This window comes from Zootoca vivipara, chromosome 6 (genome assembly GCF_965207765.1).
Source record: "Zootoca vivipara chromosome 6, rZooViv2.hap1.1, whole genome shotgun sequence".
Lineage (NCBI taxonomy): Eukaryota > Metazoa > Chordata > Lepidosauria > Squamata > Lacertidae > Zootoca > Zootoca vivipara.
Genome location: NC_142589.1, coordinates 19193622 through 19215560, shown reverse-complemented (window position 1 = coordinate 19215560; position 21939 = coordinate 19193622). Strand labels below are relative to the sequence as shown.

Sequence of the window (21939 nt, the reverse complement as noted above, 5' to 3'; positions counted from 1 at the left end):
TCTCCCTCCGCACCCCTCCTCTCCAGGCCACACCCCTTGCCAGGCCTCTGTTTTGCCCAGCTGGAATCATAGAATTGTAGACTTGGAAGGTACCCCAAGGGTCATCTAGCCTAACCCCCTGCAAGGCAGGGACCACAGCTGAAGCACCCCTGACCAATGGTCACACAATCTCCACCACCCTGGGCGGCTCCCAGCAGAATAGTAAAAGCATGATGAAACATGCTTTTACTAAACAGGGCTGCCTTCAGGTGGCTTCTAAAAGTCAGATGGTTGTTTATTTCCTTGACATCTGAAGGGAGGGTGTTCCACAGGGAGGGCACCACTACCGAGAAGACCCTCTGCCTGGTAAATGGCTTAGGCCCCAAATATCTGAGAGTCCACCTCTGACCCTCCTCCCTAGCTTCCCTCCTCCACTTCCTGGTGCACCCCAAACACAGTTTGCTGTGATGTCCAAAGTGGAAACTATGGTTAGTTCCCTGCTTGCAAACCCGCGATATGAAGCCAGCGTTCCAGCTGGGGTTAAATAACCATCATTTGCCAGTTGGGATCCCATGGCACATAATGGTTAGTGAAAATGAGGAAGTGGAGGGGAAAAAATGTGCGAACACAGCGGAAGAAGGAATTGTGCGAGCTTGCAAGGGGTGGGCTGGGGGAGCCTCACTGCTTGACTTGTCATTATGTCTGATCTAAGCCAAAACTTTCAAAATGCAATGTGTGCATATAAACACACATTTATTCATTACCCTTTACAACAGCAGTGATAAGTGATAGAACATCAGCTTGGCAACACTAAATTAATTAACATCCGCAGCAGGAAAGAGAGGCACTGGAATTATTTATACACACACACACACACACACACACACACACACACATGAAAACATCTCAAAGCAATTAGCGAAAACACATCAGGAATAAATGCAATTCAAATTCAATACAGATACTGCTTGGGATAAAAATCTCTTCTTAAGAACCTTGTTGAAAGAGGAACCGTAGAATTATAGGAAATGTAGAGTTGGGAGGCACCCCCAAGGCCATCTAGTCAGTGCAGGAATCAAAAGCTAAAGATTCCCTGACTGATGGCCATCACAACCTGCTTAAAAATTTCCATTGAAGGAAAGTCCACCATCTTTAATGTGCCTAAAATACAACAGAGATGCTGCCTTTCTGGTATATAATGGGAGGCACAGTTCCTGCAATGCATGGAATGGACCTCCAGATAACATGATACTTTCAGGAAGAGCTTAGTAGTAGATTGGGCATATAAGGGGTATTCTGGACCCAAGATTTGTATCCCCGTACCAGCACATTGAACTTAGTCTGGTACTGGTATTTAAATTCATTAACATAAAGCTGACCTACATATATAGATATACAGAGCCGTCTTTCCCATTGGGCTTACTGGTGCGTTGCGCCAGGGCGCCAGCCTCTCAGGGGCGCCCCAGCGAGTGGGGGAGCTGCGCGGCTTTGCCAGCAGCCTCCCCTTTCCCTCCTGAATGCCCGCCAGCTGCGCCCCGTCAACCATATGGCTGACGGGCGTGCAGCTTGCCTCCCAAGCCTCCGCGGGAGGAGAGCGATCCCCACAGAGGCTTGGGAAAAGACCGACAACTCTTGGAAATGGGGGTGGGGCGCCGGAAGGATCTTTGCACCACAGCGCCGGCTATGCTTAAGAAGACCCTGTAGATATAAATGCAATGTGCACATTTTAAATTCAGAAAATATAGCTTGATAGTCCAACCAGCTGCAGTCCTAACCCTGCTTACCCAGGAATTCAATACAACTTACAGTGGTACCTCGCAAGACGAAAGCGTCTTGTGATGTTTTCGGCGCTTCACAAGATGAAGTTTTCTATGGCCGCGCTTCGCAAGATAAAGTTTTTTGGTGTGTGGGGTTTTTTTTTTGCCGCGACAAACCACACTTCGCAAGACGAAAATCTCATTAGACAAAGCGACTCGCAGAACGAATTACTTTCGTCTTGCGAGGCACCACTGTACTTTTGAGTAGACATGGTTGCCATTGTGCTGTAGTTCCTATAATATACCATATAGGATGTTCCAAACTCTGTCTCCCTTTTCAGATTTTAAGCCCGTAGTCCTCAAACTTTCTTCTCTGGGCCACACTTTCAGAACAAAAATTTGCACGGGCCACACCACATTTGCTATTGATAATAAATAAATCGGAAAACAAAAAGAAGCAATTCCTAGCTGTGCTTGATTTAAAACATAGAACACAACCTGTGATCATATTACAATGATCACAGGACACCCAGAAAGTATAAAAGAATGCAGCTACACAGAACATGAACCATTTCTCAGACTATAATTACAAACAGCATCTTACATATGTACCTTAAGTATGCACAGCAACTCAATGGGAGGTGTGAGCTTGCTTTTGCCAGGTAATCTCACTTATATTAGGCCTAATTTGAGGCAAACAAACTCTCACCTCCTCATCAGAACAAAGAAGCCTTTCTCTTTTCTCATCTTCCTTATTTTGTCAGAGTTGAAAATCTCTGTTCACAACAATCTGTTCCTGTTCACAACTCTGTTCAACAGTGATTCTGGATCACAGCTAGGTGATCCAGCTTGCAAGAGCAATGGGGGTGGGCAGCGCCCTGATGCCCCATGCATGACGTCAGGACGTTGGGAGGAGCCATGGACGGAGCCGGACGCAGCGGCCGCATGACTCAATAGCCAGTGGCTCCTCCTCCAGCTCCTCCCACAGGCTGCTTTGACCCTCCTCCATGGTGCAGAGAGTTCCCTGTAATGCTCTTGCTCTCATTTTGAAAAGATACATAGCCATATTCTGCAATTATTATTATTTTATACTATACTATATTATGCTATACCAGGGGTCCCCAGACTTACCGGCGTTTGGGCCGGTTCCCACCGCGCTGATCGCGTGGCGGGCCGGAGGCCGGGGGAGCGCGCGCCTGTGCGGGCCGGTGGGCGGGGGAGTGCGCGCCCGTGCGCATGCGCATGGGCGCTTACTGGCGCGGCGGCGTGCTTCCAGGGTGGGAAAAGCGCTGAAAATCCGTTGTGCGCATGCTTATGGGCCTCCCCCGACCCGGAAGAGCACCAGAAATGACCTCTTCCGGGTCGGGAGATTTTCGGCGCTTTTTTCCCGACCCGGAAGAGCACTGCCGCACTGCACGCCGTAAGAGCGGGCGGCGGGCGGCGGGGGTCGTCGCGGGCCGGATTGGCAGGCCAATTGGGCCGCATCCGCCCCCCGGGCCGTAGTCTGGGGACCCCTGTGCTATACTATACCGAAATGTTCATGTGGTTCCTTGATTATTCACAAATCTTCCTGCCACCCCCTTTGAGAACCACTGTTTTAAACACTTGTCCATAAAAATGAGGTCCTTGTCCTCTTGACCTAAAAACTGAAATGTCAGGTTTTAACTGCATTTCAGGAAAGAGGGAGAGAAAATGTTTTATGCTTGGGAAGACACATGGATTCTGTTTATTCAATTATCAGCTAATATCTTCCTCTTGAATGTTTTTGAAGGGAAGGTGGTGGTGGTGGGGGGCAGGATTGGAGATCTTTCTGGAAGCCATTGTGTAGCACAGAGCTTGCCAGTGGCATGTATGAAATTTCCTGTCCTCTTTGTTTATCCGAACCTCCAAAGCCTTTAGCATGGCACTGTTAGGGGAGAGCCAATTTGCTAATCTCTAGAATCAAGCTCTTACTGCCAAACAGACTGGAACAGCTTCTTCCTCTTAGCATAGACACTAAACACACCTCAAGGCCACCAATTTCCTCGGTTAGATGATGCGTGTTTTTCTTTTCAAGAAACAGTGAGCAATTCCATTTATTGATTTTCCTAATAGGTAGGCTCCCCCCCTTCCTCCTTTTCCTTTGAGAATTCTCTGAAAGAAGGGCCAGGTCACCAAATCTAGCTTCTTAAATCCTGAGACTTTCCTGGCATTCAGTGAAAATTGCGTCGGGCTTGGTCAGGAAAGCCAGTTGCTGTGAGATTTGGCCTAAAGCAAAATTTCAAAGCAAATGTTGATGTTCCTGTGTGGCTGAAACCTCAGAGGGATTTCAGAGGAAGCCAAAAGTAAGATTTGGGGGAAAGTTATGAAAAGGTCCACTATTAAGAGGTGAGAGAACTGCCATGTGCTGGAGCAATAACCTAATTAATTTTGGGAAGGGGTGTAGGCATGCAGATAGACCCAGTCAATCCCTGGCATCTCAAGGTGGAGTTGGGGAAATGCCCCATCTGAAACCCTGGGTAGCAGCTGCCAGTCAGTGTAGGACAGGGATTGCTTATCTTTTTTGGGCAGCAATCACATTTTGAATTTTGTGAAAGCGCTCAGGGACATGGTATCACAAAATGGCAGCAGTGGATGCCGAGCCCAACACAAAAATGAGAGAGAGCATTCATTGCTGCATCAGCTGCACCCTGGGCAACATCAGGCTTACCATCAGAAGTCAGCTTTGCCACGATTTGCCCTGCTGGTCCTGACTGGGGAGATCGCACAATATATTGATTTCTCATGTGCAATGATGCCGTTACATGTTGTGCGGATGCCTGATGATCGTCTTCCAAAGCAACTACAGTCATACCTCGGTTTAAGTACGCTTCGGTTTGAGTACTTTCAGTTTAAGTACTCCGCGGACCCGCCTGGAACGGATTAATCCACTTTCCATTACTTTCAATGGGAAAGTTCGCTTCAGGTTAAGTGAGGTAAAGGTAAAGGGGCCCCTGACCATTAGGTCCAGTCGTGTCCGACTCTGGGGTTGCGGCACTCACCTCGCTCTATAGGCCGAGGGAGCCGGCGTTTGTCCGCAGACAGATTCCGGGTCATGTGGCCAGCATGACAAAGCTGCTTCTGGCGAACCAGAGCAGTGCACGGAAACGCCGTTTACCTTCCCGCCGGAGCGGTCCCTATTTATCTACTTGCACTTTGATGTGATTTCGAACTGCTATGTGGGCAGGAGCTGGGACCGAGCAACAGGAGCTCACCCCATTGCAGGGATTCGAACCGCCGATGCAGGGATTCGAACCGCCGATTAATCCACTTTCCATTACTTTCAATGGGAAAGTTCACTTCAGGTTAAGTATGCTTCAGGTTGAGTACTCCGTGGACCCGTCTGGAACAGATTAATCCACTTTCCATTACTTTCAGTAGGAAAGTTTGCTTCAGGTTAAGTACACTTCAGTTTAAGTACTTCGCGGACCACCTGGAATGGATTAATCCACTTTCCATTATTTTCAATGGGAAAGTTCGCTTCAGGTTAAGTACGCTTCAGGTTAAGTACAGACTTCCGGAACCAATTGTGTACTTAAACCGAGGTACCACTGTACTCTATTCCAAACTTAAAAATGGAAAGCGTAATGCTGGTGGTCAACAAAAGAGGTTTAAAGACTGTCTCAAGGCAAATCTTAAAAAATGTAGTATAAACACTGACAACTGGGAAACACTGGCCTGCGAGTGCTCCAGTTGGAGAACAGCCTTTACCAAAGGTCTCATGGGCTTTGAAGAAACTTGATCTCAGGACGCTAGGGAGAAACGTGCTAAGAGGAAGTACGATTGGCAAATCCACACTGTGATCAACTCCTGCCTGGAAACCAATGTCCCCACTGTGGAAGGACGTGTGGATCTAGAATTGGCCTCCACAGTCACTTACGGACCCATTGTTAAAACCGTGTTTATGGAAGATCGCCAAAGAAGAAGACTGTTTAATACCAACAGGGAAACTTCTCCAGTACCAGGAAAAATATGTAAGGTGCCAATAGCATGCTCTCTCTCGCAAGCTGCCTACATTGACCTCTCTCACTTGCACACAAATATATATGCACACAGCATGCACCCACCCGTCTCTCTCTCTCTGCCCAAGTGCATCTCAGACCACACATACTGGCCACATATTCATAATTTCTGTCTCTCTCACACATCTCCCCCACAAGCCAAACCACATGTGCATCTCTCCTCGAATGCGTTCCTTCCTCTCTAGCATGCCTGGGCACCCACAGGAATTTTTCCAGGGAGGGAGGCAGTTTCCCCAGGGGAGCAAATGAAGACACTGAAAGGGTGGAGCAGGCTCATTTTGCACAGAAAAGAAAAATGGGGGGGGGAGGAAATGTGTCTGTATGTTTTGCCTTGTATTTCAGGTTCTAAAAGTACTTGCAACTTTTTGTTTTTGAGAAAGGGAAAGCTGGGCATCTGGGAATTATGGTTCATCTTGGTTGGGGAACCAAACAAGGCCTATGGGAAGCCAGTTTTGGCAACCCTTGGCCTAGATTTTCTTGGATAATGGATGGGGTGGGTGGGTGTTAGGAAGTAATTAATTCATTAAGAAGCAATGTCCTGGTGATTGACTGCAATCTCAGCATAGGACAGACAATCTGCTGAGGTTTGAAGATAGCCACCATCTTTTCTTTGCTAGGCTCTGCCCTCTGAATCTGAGCTTCACGGAACCCATTGTGTGGACATGCCACCAATGGAGAGCGGCTTCAGGGTGCACAGGAAAAAGGTACTAGTGATACACAGAGTGATTGTGTGCACCAGCTGCTAAGAGCTATTTTGCATGCATCTTTATGTTTAGGTGTACACTCAAGGCTTTTACACGCGCTCTCAGAAACACAACTTATGGATGCGACAAGTGCCACATGTTTGCAAACACCCGAATCCAAGAAAGCATGGTTGCCAGAAATCAGAAGGGAAAAAAATTACCAGTCTGGTCTGATCATGCTGTGCCTTTTGAACAAAGATTCTATATTTGAGTGAAGCATGGGCGTACCCAGGATCAAAGCTAGGGGGGGCACACCAGTCACGCCCCCCAGCCACCCGATTGGCTAGCTGGCAATGACGTGGCCAGGATCCCCCCAGGAGGCATGGTCAACATCCGTTTGCAAGGCAGCACACGGAGCCACCCGCGCTTGCACTCCTGCCTTGCCCGCTCCTTTAATGGCAGCGGTGACTAAAACAAGGCAGCAGCAGCGAAGCTGCCTCTCTTGAAGGGAATCTGGACGTGGACCTGGGCTAACTTCAGCCCACACTCTTTCAAGTCACAGCGAGCACAGCACAAAAAGTGCTGCCCCACAATGCTCCACGGCATTCATTTGCATGTATGCAAATGAGGTGGACAGCAGGTAGCGTCCCTGCCTGTTCTTTCCAGCTGCCCTGCTTCTAGGGGGGCAGCTGCCCCCCTGCCCCATGCTGGGTATGCCCATGGAGTGAAGCATTTCGGGTGCAGGATGAAGCACAATTGTCTGCTAACTGCTACATCTAGAACCACTGCTGAAGGTATTACTGAAGGTTCTATTTCAAAAATGGGCAGCCCTATCAGGGAGCCAGAATTCTGTACACTGTCCTCCTGTGTGTTCACTTGTGGGCCATCCAATGTGCAGAACTTGTTCTTGGGAGGAAGCTAGACCAGCCCCTGCATATGTCTCCGGAGTCCTCCTTGCCAGCCAAATGCCTGCAGATAGGAAGACGAATACAAAAGCAAAAGGGTGTGATCTTCTGCAAGTTGGATCACTTCTCTGTGGTTGGGTTCAACTATTCAGGGACATGTGTCTCAATCACTTGTTGATAGATTTATCGAGGAAAATTAGGTCCGCTAACAAGTTGGAGATGGATGGGCTTAAAGAATGAGGAACACCGTCCCACCCAAGCAATCAGAGGAACGGGGATGGGAGACATACCTAACAACAAGAAGAATCAGTCATCCTCTCTGAATAGCACACCTTTGCTATACTGGCTCTGATCAAGAAACGGTTGCAGCTTGATTGCTCCAAAGGTTCACAGTACCGTTAAAAGTAAAGAGTTGTGTCACTAATCCGGGAAACTGCTTTATATTGAGTCAGACTCTAAGTCCATCTAGCTCAAGAGCGTCTGTACTAACTGACAGCAACTCTCCAGGGTTTCAGACTGAGGGTATTCCCAGTTCTGCCTGGGGATTCCAGGGACTGGACTTGAAGCATTCTACATGCAAAGCAGATGCTCTATCATTGAGTCACGTTGCCTCTTTGCGTTCTGCAACCCCTATCTCACTACTCAGGGAAAGGAAAACCATTCATTACTCAGATCTCGAAGAACTGCCTTGTCAGAGTTTTCCTGATGTTTTAAGAGCATTACCCAGCAAGACAGAAACTTGAAAAGCACACCTACGCACACGGAATCCCTGACTCCAGTTTCTTTCATTCTTCCTTCTACAAGGCTTTCTTAAATACAACAATGAAAGGTGCTTTCTTGCTTGTCAGCTGTTCCTTCCCAGCAGCCTCAAAAAGGGGACACCCATGTGGCGGTATTGTTGCTGTAGGCCTCTGAACTTCCTATAGGAAAGTTACTTCCAGCTGAGATGTAATGCGACAGTTCTGAGTAGGGATGAATGAATCTTACCACTTTCAGTTTCACTTTTCCTCAATCTTAAATTCAGTTCTCTACATTTCCACAGCGAAAATCCCCATGAGAATGTGCTATCATCTTAGTGCAATTTTCTCTTAAAATATATTTTTTCATATGCAGTTTTGATGAATGTACACTTTTGCAAGCATGCTCCTCTTCATCCCCCCCCCCCATGCAAGCTTCCCTCTAGTATATGTATTTTTGTGCATTTGTTTAGTTGGAGAGCTTCAATGCAAAATTCAGAGTGAGACTTGCTCCAAGCAAATATGCATCGGCTTGCAGTGTGGAATCTCTGTCATTCTTTTAATTATTACTACAGAACCACATGCCCATGGGTCTCACTGAAATGTACAACGGAAGCGCTCTTTCTCTTTTTTGTTCTCACAAAAATCTCACCCTCATTTAATATTTACATAGTGCACATAATAATGTAAGTGTTTTACAATACTTACAGCAGTGAATCATAAACAGGGCACTGCCTGCAGGTTTACAATCTGATTTTTAATCTAATCCATCCACATCTACTTCGAGATGGAATTGCAAAATGAAATTCCTCCGAGGAGTTTGTGATGTGTCTTATATAAACATGCTCAAGTAATGTCACTCAGAGGCAGAAGGGAAAGGGAAGGATCCAAGACTGGTAGCTATCTGTGCCTTACTCAGAGTAGGCTCACTGAAATCAATGGGCCTAAGCACAATAGGCATATTTTGAGGATGAAACTTAATAGATTTGTGCAAGCAGCTTTCCCAAACCACCCACCTGAAACTCAGTGATCCTGGAATTTTTTTTACTTTACAAGTGAAATTTCTAGCTCTGTTTTCATAGCATGCTATGTGAGTCATGCTTCTAGCTAGTTGAAGTGGGTTTGTAATTTGTACCTTTTAAAAATGATTTTTTTTAAAAGAAGGGGAAATGGAACAGGAAAACTCAAGGAGACAGGAGGGGGACTTCCAGCTCAGGGGGTCAGATATGGCCCTCCACCCGCTGCCTCTGGCCACACCCTTCACTGACCGCTTTGCACCTAAAGTGCTTTTACCTGCCAGGAATGTCCCATTGAATTCTGATAATGCCTCTTGTTTGCCGGGATAGGTGGTGGAGGGAGTTGGCAAATGTGTGTGAAAACGAGCCCTCTGTACTGAGGTAAAATTTGCATCCATTGCTCCACTCACTCTGTATCTCTATATATTTAGGACTCACCTTGCTGAGATAGCTCAGTTGGCAGAGCATGGGACTCTTAATCTCAGGGGTGTGGGTTTGAGCCCCACGTTGGGCAGAGGATGACTGCATTGCAGGGAGTTGGGCTAGATGACCCTCGGGGCCCCTTCCAACTCTGCAGCTCTATGATTCCCCTTGTTTCTTCAATGGGGAAGGCAGTTTAACTGCCTCCCAATGGGTTTATATTTAGGGTGTACAGTAAAGGGACCCTTGACCATTAGGTCCAGTCGTGACTCTGGGGTTGCAGCGCTCATCTCGCATTATTGGCCGAGGGAGCCAGCGTACAGCTTCCAGGTCATGTAGCCAGCATGACAAAGCCGCTTCTGGCGAACCAGAGCAGCACAAGGAAATGCCCTTTACTTTTCCGCTGTAGTCTATTTATCTACTTGCACCTTGACGTGCTTTTGAACTGCTAGGTTGGCAGGAGCTTGGACCGAGCAACGGGGGCTCACCCCGTCGCGGGGATTCGAACCGCCAACCTTCTGATCGGCAAGCCCTAGGCTCTGTGGTTTAACCCACAATGTATATCCATAAACACACACACAGCTCAGAGCATGGTGCTGAAAACACCAAGGTCGCAGGTTCAATCCCCATATTCCTGCATTTCTGGGGTTTGGAGTAGATGATCCTCAGGTTCCCTTCCAACTCATATAGTCTATGATTATTTGATATATACATATATTGTGTGTGTGTGTGTGTGTGCGCGCGCGCTAGGAAATCTGACCAAGTTCCTGCTGTCTGATCAAACGTAGAAACCTGTCTATGGGAAAAGTTCCCAATACCCCCATTGAACTCAAGAATTCAGTTTCTACCTCCTGAGCCAGAGGGCTACTTTTCAGCTCCGAACAAATCTTGTCAAACTTTCTCTCTTAATTTATAAAGATTTTTTTTGGCGATTATCATTCACACACCGGGGGACCTTGAAAGAACATATTAACACATCAGGACAGGTTTGTGGGCAGGGATAACCCCGGTGAAATTCCTTTAGTCTTACAAGCTCGGTCCACATAGATGTCAGCAGGCTCTGAAAGAGGTGATGAATAGCCTGGCAACCAAATCGAGGCGAAGATATAATGGTTCCTTGGGAATCATACAAAGAGGTTGCCAAATCTAAACCAACTCCTTCCAGAGCTTTGTCAGCTAAATGAAATCAGGTGACAAGCAAGCATACAGTTGGGCCAATGTCAATAACCCTGCGCCGATAATGTTCCACTTAATTCCGGAAAGTGCTTCATTCTCCTGTGAGCCTCCTTTCCAGAAAACGGAATTTCATCTAGTTGGTTAGATCTTCAGATGTTCTTTGAAGCTATAGGGAGAACCTTCCAGCATCAGGGTGATCAAGGCCTTGGAGCAGCTCTCATTTGAGAGAAGTGGTGCTTTTTTGTTTTGTTTTTAGGCAAGCAAGGTAGGATCTTGACAGAGGTGGGAAGATGATTCATGTTGTAGAGAAAGTGGGCAGGGGAAAGTTTTTTTTCTCCTTCTCTCCTAATATTAGAATTTGGGGACACCCAGTGGAGCCGAATGCTGCACTATCCAGGACAGGCAAAAAAAAAAAAAAAAGCAATTCTTCACCCCACAGCATAGCTGAACTACGGAACTCGCTCCCACAAGATGGCAGCGATGGCCACCAACTTGGATGGCTTTAAGAGAGGGCTGGACAAATTCACGGATGATTAAGCTATTAATGGCTATGTTTTATCTCCACGGTCGAGGGCAGGATGGCTCTGAATATCCTTTGCTGGGAGACGCAAGTGAGGAGAGCACTGTTGCACTCAGGTCGTGGTTTGAGCTTCCCATTGGGGCAAAAAAACAAGATGCTGGACTAGATGGGTCTGATCCAGCAAGGGCTCTTAGGTTCTTATCAATCATACTTTCCTTGGAGGGCTTTTAAAAGAGGATTAGAAAAACTCTTGGAGAAAAACTCCACAGCCAGAGGTTGTATGCCTCTGAACACCAGTTTTGGGGAATCCCAAGTGGGGCGAGTGCTGGTGTGTACAGGTCCTGCTGGCACACTTCCTATAGACACGTGGAGTGGTATTCAACCAAATAGTAGTAGTATAGAAGAAGAGGAGTTTGGATTTAATATCCCGCTTTCTCTCTACCCGAAGGAGTCTCAAAGCGGCTAACATTCTCCTTTCCCTTCCTCCCCCACAACAAACACTCTGTGAGGTGAGTGGGGCTGAAAGACTTCAGAGAAGTGTGACTAGCCCAAGGTCACTCAGCAGCTGCATGCAGAGGAGCAGAGATGCGAACCCGGTTCACCAGATTATGAGTCTACCGCTCTTAACCACTACACCACACTGGCTCTCCAGTAGCACTAGCCCAAAGACTACTGCCTGTGCAATGGGATTTCCCCCATCTCCTCCCCCTGTATATCCCCCAAGCCACCCCCGTATCTGCTCTGGAGGGTTGGGGAAAACCCCGGAACAGATTTAAGGGGTGCACAGAGGGAGAAGAAGAGGCAGACATTCCACTGCACACAGAGAACTCCTTTTGCCGGTGGAACGTATTCCTTATAGCTGCGTCGAGTACAGCCCATTGTTGGCCACTGTGAAAACAGGTTGCTGGGTGAGGTGGACCTCTGGCCTGTTCCATCAAGGCTCTACTTGTGTTTTTCATGTGAGGGCTGGCTGGGTGAGAGTTTTGCTCCATCTGTTACAGAAAATGGCCCACAGAGGCAGTCAAGCACCTTCCACTCACTGTGACCTGTATTCCTGGGTGCTTTCTTTCTTCCTCTGCTTACTGCAAAATATCCCCCATTAAGGAAGCAGCAAACTTCCCTGCCATTAGTCTTAAGCTTGCCATGCGTTTCTTTCTCCCCCTCATTCCAATTTCTCTTTTCCAGTGGTGAATTTTCACTGCTGTTTTGGGTGATCTATACCCTCTGCTCCATTCCCCCGTCTATTTCACAGTGCCATCTCCCCACCCCAGCAACAGTTCAAGGTCTTATTGGTTGGACCTTCATTGGGAAGTTACACAGCTAGGGTCAATTTCAGTTTATCATTTTTCCAGTCTGAATTCCAGAGGAAAGCAATGGTGGTGAGAGAGACAAGTGGAGCAGGGTGCTCGTATTAAGTTGCACATGTGAATGGGAACACAGGAAGCTTCCTTGTCCTGAGTCATACCATTGGTGCAACTTGCTTAGTATTGTCTCTCATGATTGGTGGGGGCTCTTTAGAGTCTCGGGCAGGGGTCTTTCCGAGTCCCCTTACCTGGAATTGCATGGGACTGACCTTGGGACCTTCTTTATTATTACTTTATTTATGATTTATAATTTTATACATTTCAACAATTTTATAATCATTTTAACATCCCCAAACTTGACTTCCTTCCCCCTCTTTCTGCGGTTCCTTAAATTTATGTTTAATATTTTCTGCATATCACGATTAACCTAATTTGCTCATTTATTCATCGAATTTAAAGATACACTCTTATAAAACTGCAGGTTATTACAATAATCCTTCCAATGTTCTTCTCTGTTTACAGTTTATTTGTAAACATTCAGGAAACCATTTCCATTCTTTTATATATAAAAAAGTTTGTTATCTTGATTTCTTACTTTTCTGGTAAGTTTTGCAATTTCTGTATATCCCATAAGTTTTTGTATTCATTCTTCTTTTGCTGGGACTTCTTTCCATTTTTGGGCAAGAAACATTTTGCCGCTGTAGTCACATAGATGAATAAATTTCTAAACAGTTTGAGTAGTTCTATAATTCCCAAAAGGACCTTGGGACCTTCTACATTCAGTGCATATGCCCCCTTCCCCAAAGCAAGTGAACTCAGATTCAACGCTAGCGAGAAAAACATCACATCCCCTTGTATCATCTCAGGCACAAGACTTCCCAGTGAAGTCTATTCATGTTTCCAGCCGGGAGACAGTAGAAGGAAGTAGGGACGATGAGCTTGTCAAACTGCCCATGGAGAAAAAAATGTCTGCTGACTATACAACTTGCTCTTTCCCCCCTCCGAAACAGTTCTGTGTCTTCTAGGAAATCACTTTGGCTTGGGGAAATATTGTTATGAATCAGACGCAGGCGCGATGTGGCAGTCCGTTAACTTTGCGATTCAGAAGGCAGAGGCCACGGGTGCTTAAGAATTTTGTTCTCATTTGATTCAGCCTTGCTAAAAATGACTCGAGGGTGGCTGGGAGGGGGCGGCAGCCCCCTTTATTTCTTGAGCATAAAAGTGTTCTCTCGCTCCTGGCACAGGCCAGCCCAGTGTACCATTTCAAAATGGTATTCATTGCGCTCCAAAACCGCACATTTTAATTTGGAATTTTTCCGCAGCCAAATCGATACCGCGGAAATGTCTACGATTCTGAAAGAGAAGCTTTTCTTTCCTCGGCGGCACAATGCGACAAAGCATTCCAGAAAAGCAATTTATGTTTTTATGAGCTTTGCTGCTGAAAAAAAAGGGGGGGAATAGTTGGGCACACAGAGTACCCTTCCCCCTCTGCCTGTGCGCCCCAAAACACCAACTGGGGGGGCTGGCTCCAGGTTTGAGGGGGCACTTGCCAGGGCCCCCTACTCCCGTTACAAGGCCCTTTAGCCCAACCTTGGTTGTGATAGGGCTGCCTATTCTTTTGCTATGGGTGTCAACAATGAAAATGTCATTTTAATTAGGATTGTGTACAGCTCCCCTGATTGGATTTGGGGCTCCATCCAGAGTTTTGGAACAATCTCAATCCAACCTGAACTGGGTGCACAGTATTTAATTTGGGTTTTTAACCCTGATTAAACGTGGTGGGAGGGGAGAAGAACATGCACACAAGCTGCCTGGACTTTGTCTTCTCCTCCCCTCCTTCTCACTGCCAACCCTCCCCCCCTTGAGCACCCTGGATTGTTCCAGGTAGGTCTGAACAGAGGCTACCTGAATCCAATCCTGCTGAATCCCAGATCAACCCAGGATCTGGCCCGGGTCTGATGCACAACCCTAATTTTAATTCTTTCTCAATACACCTGGACTCAGGCACTACCTGTCATGACAGGGCTAACCTGTCCATTTCAGTTACAGGTAGGTAGCCGTGTTGGTCTGACGTAGTCGAAACAAAATTTAAAAATTCCTTCCAGTAGCACCTTAGAGACCAACTAAGTTTGTCATTGGTATGAGCTTTCATGTGCATGCACACATCTTCAGATACTGTCCATTTCAGTTTTTCTTGTTCTCCACATTTCCACATCAGTTTACAATCTTCTGCTTTTTAAAAAATCCCCATGAAAATTTATCAGCAATCAGGTATGGATTCCTTCTAATAGTGCACATTTTTTCTATGCAATACAACCTAATCTACAGATTTATTTATTTTTTTTAAATGCAGTTTTCCCCAATGTAATGCATTTTTCTTTTCGGTATGTCATTTTCACTAATACATGCTGGATCAGGCCAAAGGCCCACCTGGTCCAGCACTCTGTTCTCACAGTGGCACTTCAGAGGGTTGGACTAGATGACACTTGGGTGTCCCTTCCAATTCTTCAGTTCTGTGATTCTATGAAATACATGCAAAGGAGAAGCCTGCAAGCAGAACCCAAGTGCAAGAGCAACTCTCTCTCTCTTTACATATTTTAAATGTGCACTTGTGTGTGTGTGTGTGTGTGTGTGTGTGTGTGTGTGTGTGTGTGTGTGTGTGTTTTAAATGCCCTCATTGTGGAAATGGGCCGGATTGGAACAATGAATGAAAATGAGTTGCAGGGAAATAAACTGACCGTACCATAAGTATCCTTTTCCTGCCACACAGGAATAGTTCGTCTCTAGCTCGCTGTGTGAATAAAAGCATCGATGCTTTTGTAAAAGCCTTTCGATGCTCAGGTAACAACTTCCACAGGGAAGGCCCACCCACCCATCCATGAATGGACTTCAAGGCGTCAATGAGGCTAAACCTCTTTTCTTCATAGAGAACTGAGCCCAGCTAGGGGGGGGGGGCGGAGCTTTGCCTTGATCTTTATCCATGCTTCCCGCTTCCCAATTCCTTCACCTCGTCGTCTCCATCACCAGGCACTGAAAGGACTGGAAAACCATCGCCCCCGCCATCATAACAGAGCAATTTGCCCGATAATCTTGTCTTTCAACAGGTTGTATTAATAAAAGAAAAACAAGGAAGGTTTGCTTGTGTATCTGCCGCTCGGGCATGTGGGTGGGTTTCGATTTCTTCAGCCGCCAAAGAGAGCTTCTGTGACTGATTAATGGGCAGTGGGGGGTGGGGGGGTGGGAGAGGGAGAGTCTATGTCTCAGCGGAGTAACATTTGCATTTAATTGTTCTCGCAAGAACACGCAAGAAAGTGCAGCGAGGATACTTGCTGGGTTCCCAGCTCTGTCTGGCTCAAACTCCTGAGGAAATAATTCACGGCGAAAAAAGAATGAAAATAAAAAGTGCCTAAGGAAATCTAGCTCCATTCAAAGAGATTGCTGCATTGGGGGGGGGGCAGGAGCCTGTGGGGCAGGGAGAGGGATGCTTTAAGATTCTTAGCAAGGTTTAGGGTTGCCAGACTCAATAGAGGACAGGACTTCTGTGCCTTTAATTGCCCTGCTCTCTTTTGAGTCTGGAAACCTTAAAGAGAAACCAGCAGACCCTTTGCTTGGAAATTAAACAAAGGGTCTGCTGGTTTCTCTCTAAGGTTTCCAGACTCAAAAGAGAGCAGGGCAATTAAAGGCACAGAAGTCCTGTCCACTATTGAGTCTGGCAACCCTAGCAAGGTTTAAGGGCCCACTCGTGATTTAAAATACCTTATTCTGACCCAGGTATAGGCAACCTTGCCTCTCCAGATGTTTTGGAACTACAACTCCCATATGCCTGTGACCATTCCAATGTCATTAAGAAAGGGCCACATTTCATTCTGGGCTACCTTCTGGGGACCACAGTCGAGTGGTGGGCAGGGCCAGAGGTAAAAGCGGGTGGAGCGATGAATGCAAATAATCTTTGCACGAGATGCAAACCCATGTACACAGGGCGGTTGTTTTATAGCCTGCATTTATAACAGGGACAGGGAAACTTTTCTGTCCTGAGGACCACATTCCTTCATTGGCAAGCTATTAGGGGCTGCATGTCAGTGGTGGGCGGGGACAGGGGCAATAGTGGGTGGGGCAGAAGTCATGCTTCTTATCTATGTACAGGGTCAATGAGATGTGTTGCCTAGGGAAGGTCGCAGTGGTCTGGGCAGTCTCAACGACCTGTATAGCCATGGCTTGAGACTGAGTTAAATATTGTCTCCAGTTGTTCTGGGCTGAAGCTAAGATGCCACCCTTTGGCTTCTTCTTGCATCTCCTTTCTTTTTCCTACGCAGTCTTTATTTACTTACTTAATAAGTATGAAATTATTTCATAAAATTCATGCACAGCTTGATGGTTAAACAAAGAGAGGAAAACAATAAAATTACCAGTAAAAGCAGTAAAGACAACTCTTTGAAACATTCAGATGATAAAATCAGCAATAAACTAAAAACAGATCAAGCATTCTGCATGTCTGGGGCGGCTTGTCTAAACAAAAACAGTTTACAGCAGGCGCCAAGAAGCATACAGGGGAAGGAGCCTGATGCACAGTGAAAAGGGTACACGGAAGGCAGGGAATTCCAGCAAAGGTGCTACCACGTTAGAATTACAGAACCAAACAATTGTAGAGTTGGAAGTGACCCCAAGGCTCATCTAGTCCAACCCCCTACAATGCAGGGTGGGCTCGAACCACCTACTGACCCATTGTGCCCCCGAGGAATAAAATACCAATTTCTTACAAATTAAAAACGAGTGTTGTGTGGCACCTGTAACACCACTGTGCAGATCGACGCAGTCGAGTGGCCATATATGGTTCAAGGCAATGGATGCCGTTGTGTTATCCAAGAAACAGCCTCTTGTTCTGAGCCTATGAAGTGAGCAACCTTGTCTTCTATTACATGAGAATTTAACAAGGAGCATGCAAGGCCACCTTTTGCCCCTGGGCCGGAGGTTCCCCACCCCTGATCTTCAAAATCACGCCTAGTAGTCCTTTAGATAAATTAAATCAATGCAGACAGAAAAGGAAGGAATTGTGCAAGTATCTGGAAGAGGCCCAGGGCTGATTAATTTGTGCAGTCAAATCCATGTCGGCTTCTCTGCTTCAGGCTGTTACCTGGAAGTGTTACTATTTTTTTATATATTTAATTGCTCCAAGAGCAAGTTCCGCCTTTACGTTATTCAAAAGTTCTGTGTGTTCACTGTTCTGTTGCCACGTTCATTCCAGAGGCAGGTTGCTGCATGGCTTCATAGTTTCCCAAGAGAACCCTCTGTTCTTTGCCGGCTTGCACCAGGGTGCCCATTCAAATAATGTTGGGTGGGTGTGACGCAGGCAGTCATGCCCTGGAAGGTTTGATAGATTCCTTCCTGCATAACATGCGCGGAGCAGTGGGTGTGCTTGCCGAGTGTGTGCTCCGTAACACACAAAAGCCGCTCGTCTTGGCAGGGTACCCTTTCCGCATGGCCTCACCCAACCATGAGTGAGCATGTGGTCAGATGCATACAATTCAAGGCTGTGACTCATTGAGTGCCCCCACCGCCCACCCCTGTTCAGAAATATGTGTGGATTGCTGTTCACACATGGATTAGTGCAGATAGTTGGGTTTTAGCGGGGCAGGCCAGTTCTTGTTGTCAAGGTAAGATGAAAAGAACTTTTGAGGAGCCAGCGGGGAATTCTCGCTAGCACTAGGACTTGTGGATAGCCAATGGCGCTGAAGGTTGGGATATTCGGGGCAGATACGTAGCAGAAAGGACTTCTATGCTCTACCTCTCTTTCAAATCAGAACCAGTGAAGGCAGTGAAGGTCCTGTGTGAGTGTCTGGAGGCGGTTGGAGGATGGATGGCGGCTAACAGATTGAGGTTGAATCCTGACAAGACAGAAGTACTGTTTGTGGGGGACAGGATGCAGGCAGGTGTGGAGGACTCCCTGGTCCTGAATGAGGTAACTGTGCCCCTGAAGGACCAGGTGCGCAGCCTGGGAGTCATTCTGGACTCACAGCTGTCCATGGAGGCACAGGTCAATTCTGTGTCCAGGGCAGCTGTTTATCAGCTCCATCTGGTATGCAGGCTGAGACCCTACCTGCCTGCAGACTGTCTCGCCAGAGTGGTGCATGCTCTAGTTATCTCCTGCTTGGACTACTGCAATGCGCTCTACGTGGGGCTACCTTTGAAGGTGACCCGGAAACTACAACTAACCCAGAATGCGGCAGCTAGACTGGTGACTGGGAGCAGCCGCCGAGACCACATAACACCGGTCTTGAAAGATCTACATTGGCTCCCAGTACGTTTCCGAGCACAGTTCAAAGTGTTGGTGCCGACCTTTAAAGCCCTAAATGGCCTCGGTCCAGTATACTTGAAGGAGCGTCTCCACCCCCATCGTTCTGCCCGGACACTGAGGTCCAGTACCGAGGGCCTTCTGGCGGTTCCCTCGTTGCGAGAAGCCAAGTTGCACGGAACCAGGCAGAGGGCCTTCTCGGTGGTGGCGCCCGCCCTGTGGAACGCCCTCCCATCAGATGTCAAAGAGAAAAACAGCTACCAGATTTTTAGAAGACATCTGAAGGCAGCCCTGTTTAGGGAGGCTTTTAATGTTTAATAGATTATTTTATTTCATTTTTCTGTTGGAAGCCGCCCAGAGTGGGCGGGGTATAAATAATAATAATAATAATAATAATTACTATTATTATATGCAGCGCATAGTTAGTCTGTGGAACTCACTTCCACAACATGCTGTGATGGCAACCAACTTGGAGATCTCCAGAAGGTTCACAAATTCACGGCGCGTAAGGCTTCCAATGGCTACTAGCTGGGATGGCTATGTTCTCCTTCCACTGTCAGAGGCAGGGTGCCTCCGAGGACCAGTTGCTGGAAACCACAGGAGGGGAGAGTGCTGTTGTGCTCTGGCTTCCCACAGGCATCCAGTTGGCCACTATGAGAACAGGATGCTGGACTGAATGGGCCACTGGCCTGATCCAGCAGGCTCTGCTTATGTGGGTTGTATCCTGCTGAATCCTACTCAAAACAGACCTATTGAAATTAATAAGCCTAAGTTAGTCATAGGTCTTAAGTTACTGAATAGTGATTAAGACTTGCACCGGGTACAACTCAATGTCTCCCATGAACAGGCTTTGAAGTGGCACTGTCTGTCAAATACTATGCCAGATAAATGATATTTGTACCCTGTAAACACAATGCCTTTTGTATCCTACCAATTCAATACCAGTCAACAAAGGGTCTTTGCATTCCAAGTCCCTAAATTTTACTATGCAACTTTGAGACAATATGGAAAAAATATATTAAATCACCCAAGACTGTGTTTATAAGGCTGCAAATGAAACAAGATATTTATTAGTTCATTTAAAACAAACAAACAACCTAATAGGCTACACTTCCAAACCTTTGGGTTCCCAAGCTCAATTGAGTGCTGCATATTGCATTTGAGGACCCAAGCTACTTATTCGGCTGCTTGCCCCCACAACATCCCTGCCCGCAATTTAATATTTGTTTCAAAGGCTCTTCCCATAAACCTATGGGATTGGGTGGGTGTTCCATGAGGGAGAGAGCCCCAGGGCTGTCGGATTCCCTTCCGTCAGACCCATGTCAAATCTCAAATCTCTACGTTGCTAGCTTTTCAGGCATACCTGAAGATCTATACCCCCCCCCCCCGGTCTTCTGGTCATTATGCAGATTAGCTGGCCGATGAGTCTGACGGGATTATTTTTTTCTGACACTGTCTGTCTGTCTGTCTGTCTGTCTGTCTGTCTGTCTCTCTCTCTGTGTGTGTGTGTGGCTGAGTTGTAGTTTCAAGTTTTACAATTTCGTATTACTGTTTTAATCCTTGTGTCATTACTGATTGGTGGGCATTTATTTATTTAGAAGTTGTACAAACCTAAAAAAAAAAACAACCCACACCCAACAAACCTCCAAATGGTGTACATTTTATATAAAGCATGATTAAAATATGCAGACCAATTTGTCCAGGTAGATCAACGGAAATTACTGGACATGACTAGATACATTGATTTCAATGGGTCTGCCCTGAGTAGGGCTAACCTGATAAGAATGGGTTGTAGCCAACTTTAGTCCTACTAAGTAGTGAGCCTGTTTGTTCTGTCCATTATTTTCAATGGGTCTACCTTGCATAGGACCAATATACAGCCCTTTCTATTTGGTGTGACTTTGTCCCATTTGGCTTTGAAATATTCAGTTGGGGAATATTTCATTGTCTCAGAAAGCAAAACTCCTTCCTGGAGTATGTGTGTCTGTGTGGATAGAGCGAGAGCGAGAGGGAGCACTATGGAGTATTTCACTGATTCTAAGCAGGACTTTCCAAAATGTGGTGTTGATTTAAAGACCGCCCTCCCCTTTCCCCCCTGACTCTCCTGGTTTCTTTTCTTGTTTACATGGCCAATTTTAGAATCCAGATTGGCCCCAAGCCAGGAACTCAATAATGCCCCAGAGCCCATCAGCCAGAATTCCTTTGCTTCTCAGGCATATTGTGTGTGTGTGTGTGTGTGTGTGTGTGTGTGTGTGTGTGTGTGTGATGTAGAGTGTCACACTTTCTCTCTCTCAGAGTAGCCCAGATAGAATAGAGGAGAGAAAGATAATTTGTGTTCTGAGGGAGAAGAAGGGGGCAGAAAAGCCACTGTGGGTTTGGTCTTTCTTACCTGCAGGGGGCGGATCGAAAGTTGAGAACATAAACTTCTTTTTTTTAAAGAAGTCCGTGTGGGAGGGTCGCTCTGAAAAGCCTCCTCCCCAACAACATGTGTGCTTGGAAGCAAGCGGGTGGCTGTTTCACAGGGACATGGTGTGTACATCAGGGCATCCTCACCAAAGGAATTTGTCTCTCAGCTGCAAACAATAGCAACATTTGAGCAGAGAGAGGAGAGGGATTTGCTTTGCAACTCTCTCTCTCTCTCTTTTAAAAGCATTTCCCATGTATGCACATCGAAAATTTGCAGCTGAACCGTTTTCCTTCTGCTGTGCTGGGGTCTGGCTTTTCTTAAACCTCTCTGCCCCCCCTGCACTTTTTTTAAAAAATTAATTAATTAAAATCGGATTAGGTTTTGTGCTATGGGACACAAGCAGCCGGCAGAGTTTTGGATGCTGTTGCTCTGCTGTGCAGCCGTTTTGCACAGCATCCCCCAAGCTACCGGCTTGCACTACCGCTACCTCTGGAGAAACTGTTACCCGTGCTATTTGGGGCAGGCAGGGTACGGCAGCGTGGGCCACACTGAGCGGAGGCAAGGTAAGGTACAGCTTGTTTTGCTCACAACTCCAGGGGCACTGTTGGCTGCCTGTACAACAGCATAGCTTTTTTAAATGCATGGATCTTTTTCCCCCTCCCCCTGCCTTGGGACAGGCCGATTCTTATTTTTTTCTCTCCAAATG

At 46.7% G+C, this 21939-nt stretch overlaps 1 protein-coding gene across 5 annotated transcripts in view; it reads left to right on the top strand.

Annotated features, from left to right (window-relative positions):
- The window catches only part of MEGF6 (multiple EGF like domains 6), a 201376-nt gene that overhangs the window by 85588 nt on the left and 93849 nt on the right, over positions 1–21939 (top strand). The window contains exon 1 of one of the 5 annotated variants that reach the window (XM_088671672.1): positions 21347–21796. The exons of the other annotated variants lie outside the window; for them this stretch is intronic. Coding sequence (XP_088527798.1) covers positions 21622–21796 — 175 coding nt within the window. The 5' untranslated portion in view covers positions 21347–21621. Of the gene's footprint in view, positions 1–21346; positions 21797–21939 lie in introns of those variants that run through there. 5 annotated transcript variants of the gene reach the window in all.